General features: G+C 60.3%; 1 protein-coding gene across 1 annotated transcript; it reads left to right on the forward strand.

Annotated features, from left to right (window-relative positions):
- The first annotated feature begins 550 nt into the window (after nucleotides 1–550).
- Nucleotides 551–7,708, forward strand: ERFL (ETS repressor factor like). The gene is made up of 5 exons (XM_085564539.1): nucleotides 551–614; nucleotides 2,056–2,290; nucleotides 3,938–4,115; nucleotides 5,282–5,426; nucleotides 7,341–7,708. Exons 1-5 carry the CDS (start codon nucleotides 551–553, stop codon nucleotides 7,706–7,708), a joined length of 990 nt encoding a protein of 329 aa, XP_085420665.1.
- The last annotated feature ends 221 nt before the right edge of the window (nucleotides 7,709–7,929 follow it).

Consider the following 7,929-nt stretch of genomic DNA (forward strand, 5'->3'; position numbering starts at 1 on the left):
CCCCAAAAATCCGATTTGTGGCCAAAAATCTGATCCTGTGTCTGTAAAGCCCCAAAAATCCTCTTTGTGACCCCAAAATCACCCAAAAATCGTCTTTGTGACCCTAAAACCGTTCCTGTGTCTGAAACCCCCAAAAATCCACTTTGTTACCAAAAATCCGCTTTGTGACCCCAAAATCACCCAAAAATCCGATTTGTGACCCCAAATCTGCTCCTGTGTCTGTAAACCCCAAAAATCCGCTTTGTGACCCTAAAATAACCCCAAAAATCCCCAAAGGGACCCCAAAATGCCCAAAGGGACCCCAAAATGCCCGAAGTGACCCCAAAATGCCCAAAGGGACCCCAAAATGCCCGAACTGACCCCAAAATGCCCGAACAGACCCCAAAATGCCCAAAGGGACCTCAAAATGCCCGAACAGACCCCGAAATGCCCGAACTGACCCAAAAATCCCCAAACTGACCCCGAAATGCCCAAACTTACCCCAAAATCTGTGAACTGACCCCAAAATGGCCGAACTGACCCCAAAATCCCCCCAGGTGTGAGCCCGGCCATGGAGTGCACCTGCGTGCCCGACCTGCTGCTGACGGCGCCGCTGCCCGCGCTCTGGAGCCCAGGTACGGGGCACAGCTGGCACAGCTGGATACACCTGGATGCACCTGGGATACACCTGGGCACAGCTGGACACAGCTGGATACACCTGGATGCACCTGGGCACAGCTGGGCACAGCTGGATACACCTGGATGCACCTGGGCACACCTGGGTACAGCTGGGCACAGCTGGATGCACCTGGGATACACCTGGGCACAGCTGGGCACAGCTGGGATACACCTGGATGCACCAGGGATACATCTGGGCACAGCTGGGCACAGCTGGATACACCTGGATGCACCTGGGATACACCTGGGCACAGCTGGGCACAGCTGGGATACACCTGGGATACACCTGGGATACACCTGGGATACACCTGGGCACAGCTGGGCACAGCTGGGCACAGCTGGATACCCCTGGATGCACCTGAGCACAGCTGGGCACAGCTGGATGCACCTGGATGCACCTGGGATACACCTGGGCACAGCTGGGCACAGCTGGGGCACACCTGGGATACACCTGGGCACACCTGGATACACCTGGGCACAGCTGGGCACAGCTGGGCCCCCCGAGTGCCGCCCCACCTGAGATCCAGGCGATGGCGCCGGTGTCCCTGCAGGGTCACGGACAGAGGAGGGGACAGAGATGACGTCACACCAATGACGTCACAATGATGTCACACTGACGACGTCACAGTGCTGACGTCACCGTGACATCACCACGCCCCCCGCAGGTTTTGCGTTCCCCGAGTGAGCGTACGAGGGGGCAGTGATGATGTCACAGCGATGACGTCACAGTGATGATGTCACACAGATGACGTCACCAATGACGTCACCGCGCCGCCCCCCGCAGGTTTCGCGTTCCCCGAGTGGGCGTACAAGGGGCAGTGCTGATGTCACAGTGATGACGTCACAGTGCTGATGTCACAGTGATGACGTCACAGTGCTGACGTCACCGATGACGTTGCTGCCCCCCACAGGTTTCGCATTCCCCGAGTGGGCGTACAAGGGGCAGTGATGACATCACAGTGATGACGTCACACGGCAGTGACAGTGCTGATGTCACAGTGATGATGTCACAGTGATGATGTCACCGTGCTGATGTCACCGTGATGATGTCACCGTGACGTCACCGATGACGTCGCCGCGCCCCCCGCAAGTTTCGCGTTCCCCGAGTGGGCGTACAAGGTGGTAGCGATGATGTCACACGGCAGTGACAGTGATGATGTCACAGTGATGATGTCACACAGATGACGTCACACCGATGACGTCACCAATGACGTCACCGCGCCGTCGCCCCGCAGGTTTCGCGTTCCCCGAATGGGCGTACAAGGGGCAGTGCTGATGTCACAGTGATGATGTCACACGGCAGTGACAGTGATGACGTCACACCGATGGCATCACCGTGATGATGTCACCATGATGATGTCACAGTGATGACGTCACACCGATGCCGTCGCCCCGCAGGTTTCGCGTTCCCCGAGTGGGCGTACAAGGCGGAGTCGAGCCCCGGCTCGCGGCAGATCCAGCTGTGGCACTTCATCCTGGAGCTGCTGCGGCAGGAGCGCTACCGCGAGGTCATCGCCTGGCAGGGCGACTACGGCGAGTTCGTCATCAAGGACCCCGACGAGGTGGCGCGCCTCTGGGGCGTGCGCAAGTGCAAGCCGCACATGAACTACGACAAGCTCAGCCGCGCCCTCCGGTACGGGCGCACCCAAAAACCCGACACTCGGCACTTTCCCCGCTTTTTTCCCGTCTATTTGGGGGTTTTTCCCATTTTTCCCCATTTTTTCCCCATTAATTTTGGGGTTTTTCCCATTTTCCCCCATTTTTTCCCAATTTTCCCATTAATTTTGGGTTTTTCCCCATTTTTTCCCATTAATTTTGGGATTTTCCCCATTTTTCCCATTAATTTTGTGATTTTTCCCATTTTCCCCCATTTTTTCCCAATTTTCCCATTAATTTTGGGATTTTCCCCATTTTTTCCCATTAATTTTGTGATTTGTCCCATTTTCCCCCATTTTTTCCCAATTTTCCCATTAATTTTTTGATTTTCCCCATTTTCCCCCATTTTTTCCCCATTAATTTAGGGATTTTTCCCATTTTTCACCATTTTTTCCCATTAATTTTGGGATTTTCCCCATTTTCCCCATTTTTTCCCATTAATTTTGGGATTTTTCCCATTTTCCCCCATTTTTTCCCAATTTTCCCATTAATTTTTTGATTTTCCCCATTTCCCCCCATTTTTTCCCATTAATTTTGGGATTTTCCCCATTTTTTCCCATTTTTTCCCATGAATTTTGGGATTTTTCCCATTTTCCCCCATATTTTCCCAATTTTCCCATTAATTTTGGGTTTTTCCCCATTTTTTCCCATTAATTTTTTGATTTTCCCCATTTCCCCCATTATTTCCCCATTAATTTTGGGATTTTCCCCATTTCCCCCCATTTTTTCCCCATTACTTTTGGGATTTTCCCCATTTTCCCCCATTTTTTCCCCATTAATTTTGGGATTTTCCCCATTTTCCCCATTTTTTCCCATTAATTTTGGGATTTTCCCCATTTTCCCCCATTTTTTCCCGATTTTCCCATTAATTTTGGGTTTTTCCCCATTTTTTCCCATTAATTTTGGGATTTTCCCCATTTTTTCCCATTAATTTTGGGATTTTTCCCATTTTTCCCCATTTTTTCCCATTAATTTTGGGATTTTCCCCATTTTCCCCATTTTTTCCCCATTAATTTTGGGATTTTCCCCATTTTTCCCCATTTTTTCCCATTAATTTTGGAACTTTTCCCATTTTTCCCCATTAATTTTGTTTTTTTTTTCCCTTTTTTTCCCCTTGAAAATTCAGAATTTTCCCCCTTTTTCCCCCCATGAATCCTTGGATTTTGTTCCCCTTTTTCCCCCCTTTTCTTCCTTTGAATCTTGAGTTGTTTCCTCTTTTTTTTCTCCATGAAAATTTGGGATTTTGGGGATTTTCCCTTCACAATTTGGGGTTTGGGCGCGGCTCTGGGGCGTGCGCAAGTGCAAGCCGCACATGAACTCCCAAAATCCAGGAGTTGGGAAATTTTCCCCATTTTTTCCCCATTAATTTTGTGATTTTCCCCATTTTTTCCCATTAATTTTGGATTTTTTCCAATTTTCCCCCATTTTTTCCCCATTAATCTTGGAATTTTTCCCATTAATTTTGGGGTTTTTTCCTTTCCTTTCCACTTGAAAATTCAGAATTTCCCCCTTTCTGCCCCCATGAATCTTGGGGATTTTTCCCCCCTTTCCTTCCTATGAATCTTGAGTTGTTTCCTCTTTTTTTTCTCCATGAAAATTTGGGATTTTGGTTTTTTTCCCCCAGGTATTACTACAACAAGCGGATCCTGCACAAGACCAAGGGCAAAAGATTCACCTACAAATTCAACTTCAGCAAGGTGGTGCTGGTCAACTGCCCGCTCCTGGAATTTGGGGGGGGGGCTCCGCTCCTGCTGACCCCCGCCCCCTGCCCCGGCCCCGAGTGCGCCCCCCTCAGCCCCGAGGTGCGGCGGGGGCGGAATTGGGGAGGGGGCTTCGGGTGGGGAATTGGGGAGGGGGCTTCGGGTGGGGGGAATTGGGGAGGGGGCTTCGGGTTGGGGAGGGAATTGGGGAGGGGGCTTCGGGTTGGGGGGATTGGGGAGGGGGCTTCGGGTTGGGGGGAATTGGGGAGGGGGCTTCGGGTTGGGGGAATTGGGGAGGGGGCTTCGGGTGGGGAATTGGGGAGGGGGCTTCGGGTTGGGGGAATTGGGGAGGGGGCTTCGGGTTGTGGGGAATTGGGGAGGGGGCTTCGGGTTGGAGGGGATTGGGGAGGGGGCTTCGGGTGGGGGGATTGGGGAGGGGGCTTCGGGTTGGGGAGGGAATTGGGGAGGGGGCTTCGGGTGCGGGGATTGGGGAGGGGGCTTCGGGTTGGAGGGGAATTGGGGAGGGGGCTTCGGGTGGGGGGAAATGGGGAGGGGGCTTCGAGTTGGGGCAGAATTGGGGAGGGGGCTTCGGGTTGGGGGGAATTGGGGAGGGGGCTTCGGTTGGGGGGAATTGGGGAGGGGGCTTCGGGTTGGGGGGGATTGGGGAGGGGGCTTCGGGTGGGGGGATTGGGGAGGGGGCAACGGGTGGGGGGATTGGGGAGGGGGCTTCGGGTTGGGGGGAATTGGGGAGGGGGCTTCGGGGTGGGGGGAATTGGGGAGGGGGCTTCGGGTTTGGGGGGAATTGAGGAGGGGGCTTCGGGTTGTGGGGAATTGGGGAGGGGGCTTCGGGTTGGAGAGGATTGGGGAGGGGGCTTCGGGTGGGGGGAATTGGGGAGGGGGCTTCGGGTTGGGGGGAATTGGGGAGGGGGCTTCGGGTTGGAGAGGATTGGGGAGGGGGCTTCGGGTTGGGGGGAATTGGGGAGGGGGCTTCGGGTTGTGGGGAATTGGGGAGGGGGCTTCGCTGGGGGCCGCGTCTGAGGGGTTCGGAGCGAGATACGGGGGGAATTGGGGAGGGGGCTTCAGCCAGACGGGAGGGAATTGGGGAGGGGTCTCCAGCCCCTCCCCTTTACCGGGAGTTATTTGGGGAGGGGTCTCCAGCCACCCCCCTTTACCGGGGGGTCCCTGCGCGCTCCCCCCGCGCTGCCGGGGGCTGGAATTGGGTCGGGGGTCTCCGTAGCCCCCTCCCCAAATTCCCCCCGCCCCCCCAGACGCTGCAGTCGCTGTTCTGCGCCCCCCGCCCCCCCGAGCCCCCCGCGCGCCCCCCCCCGTTCCAGAGACCCCCCGAGACCCCCGCGACCCCCGCGACCCCCGGGAAGCCGCGGCTGGAGCCGGCCCCGCCCTTCCTGGGCCCCGGTACGTGGGGAGGGGGCGGCGACCCCCGGAATGGGGAGGGGGCGACCCCCGGAATGGGGATTAGGGGAGGGGGCGGCGACCCCCGGAATGGGGATTAGGGGAGGGGGGCGACCCCCGGAATGGGGAGGGGGCGACCCCCGAAATGGGGATCTGGGGTGGGACCCCCGAAATGGGGATTAGGGGAGGGGGCGGCGACCCCCGGAATGGGGAGGGGGCGACCCCCGGAATGGGGATTAGGGGAGGGGGCGACCCCCGGAATGGGGAGGGGGCGACCCCCGGAATGGGGAGGGGGGCGACCCCCGGAATGGGGATTAGGGGAGGGGGCGACCCCCGGAATGGGGATCTGGGGTGGGACCCCCGAAATGGGGATTAGGGGAGGGGGCGGCGACCCCCGAAATGGGGAGGGGGCGACCCCCGGAATGGGGATTAGGGGAGGGGGCGGCCCCCGGAATGGGGAGGGGGCGACCCCCGGAATGGGGATTAGGGGAGGGGGCGACCCCCGGAATGGGGAGGGGGCGACCCCCGGAATGGGGAGGGCAGCGACCCCCGGAATGGGGATTAGGGGAAGGGGCGACCCCCGGAATGGGGAGGGGGCGACCCCCGGAATGGGGATCTGGGGTGGGACCCCCGAAATGGGGATTAGGGGAGGGGGCGGCGACCCCCGGGGGCGACCCCCGAAATGGGGAGGGGGGCGACCCCCGAAATGGGGATTAGGGGAAGGGGCGGCGACCCCCGGAATGGGGATTAGGGGAGGGGGCGGCGACCCCCGAAATGGGGAGGGGGGCGACCCCCGGAATGGGGATTAGGGGAGGGGGGCGACCCCCGGAATGGGGATCTGGGGTGGGACCCCCGGAATGGGGATTAGGGGAGGGGGCGACCCCCGGAATGGGGATTAGGGGAGGGGGCGGCGACCCCCGAGGGCACCCCGAAGTGGGGATCCGGGATGGGACCCCTCCCCAAATAGGGAGATCAGGGGTGGGACCCCCGAAATGGGGATGGGGGATGAAGCCCCCTCCCCAATTCCCGCCCCTGCACCCCAACCCGAAGCCCCCTCCCCAATTCTCCCCCAAACCGAAGCCCCCTCCCCGATTCCCCCCCAAACTGAAGCCCCCTCCCCAATTCCCGCCCCTGCACCCCAACCCGAAGCCCCCCCCCCAATTCCCCCCCAAACCGAAGCCCCCTCCCCGATTCCCCCCCAAACCGAAGCCCCCTCCCCAATTCCCGCCCCAAACCGAAGCCCCCTCCCCAATTCCCGCCCCTGCACCCCAAACCGAAGCCCCCTCCCCAATTCCCCCCCAAACCGAAGCCCCCTCCCCGATTCCCCCCCAAACCGAAGCCCCCTCCCCAATTCCCGCCCCAAACCGAAGCCCCCTCCCCAATTCCCGCCCCTGCACCCCAAACCGAAGCCCCCTCCCCAATTCCCGCCCAAACCGAAGCCCCCTCCCCAATTCCCCCCCAAACCGAAGCCCCCTCCCCAATTCCCGCCCAAACCGAAGCCCCCTCCCCAATTCCCCCCCAAACCGAAGCCCCCTCCCCAATTCCCCCCCAAACCGAAGCCCCCTCCCCAATTCCCCCCCAAACCGAAGCCCCCTCCCCGATTCCCCCCCAAACCGAAGCCCCCTCCCCAATTCCCCCCCAAACCGAAGTCCCCTCCCCGATTCCCCCCAAACCGAAGCCCCCTCCCCAATTCCCCCCCAAACCGAAGCCCCCTCCCCAATTCCCGCCCAAACCGAAGCCCCCTCCCCAATCCCCCCCCAAACCGAAGTCCCCTCCCCGATTCCCCCCAAACCGAAGCCCCCTCCCCGATTTCCCCCCAAACCGAAGCCCCCTCCCCAATTCCCGCCCCTGCACCCCAAACCGAAGCCCCCTCCCCGATTCCGCCCCAAACCGAAGCCCCCTCCCCAATTCCCGCAGGTCTCTCCGGCTACTCGAAGGCTCCGGCGCTTTTTGGGGCGGGGGGCTTCGCGCGGCCCCCCCTGCCCGAGTACCCCTGGGGGTGGGGGTCGTACCTGCCGCTGCCCCCGCCCCCCGCCAAGCTGACCCCCCCGCCCGGGGGTCTCTACCCCCCCCCTTTCTACCTGCCGCCCCCTCCCCCCGCGCCCCCCGCCCACCCCCCCCAGGCCGGGGGGGGGGGAGGGGCGGGGGAGGGGTCGGACTCGGAGCTGGAGGTGACGGATGGGGGAGGGGCGAGCTCGGGGGACGAGGCCGAGACCCCCCCCCCAGCCCGGACCCCCCCCCCGCCGCAGACCCCCGCCCGCGGGAAGGGCCCCGCCCGCACCTGAGAGACCCCCGGAATTGGGGAGGGGTCCCCAAACCCGGCCCTGAATTGGGGAGGGGTCTGCAAACCCAGCCCCGAATTGGGGAGGGGTCCCCAAACCCAGCCCTGACCCCCTTGAATTGGGGAGGGGTCTGCAAACCCAGCCCTGACCCCCCCTGAATTGGGGAGGGGTCCCCAAACCCGGCCCTGAATTGGGGAGGGGTCTGCAAACCCAGCCCCGAATTG

This window comes from Lonchura striata, chromosome 33 (genome assembly GCF_050655825.1).
Source record: "Lonchura striata isolate lonStrDom1 chromosome 33, ASM5065582v1, whole genome shotgun sequence".
NCBI lineage: Eukaryota > Metazoa > Chordata > Aves > Passeriformes > Estrildidae > Lonchura > Lonchura striata.

Coding starts and splice junctions, on each gene's coding strand:
- ERFL (XM_085564539.1), top strand. CDS start 551: ATGGAGTGCACCTGCGTGCCCGACCTGCTGCTGACGGCGCCGCTGCCC. Junction 615..2,055: donor GCCCGCGCTCTGGAGCCCAG/GTACGGGGCACA, acceptor GTCGCCCCGCAG/GTTTCGCGTTCCCCGAGTGG. Junction 4,116..5,281: donor GCGCCCCCCTCAGCCCCGAG/GTGCGGCGGGGG, acceptor CCGCCCCCCCAG/ACGCTGCAGTCGCTGTTCTG.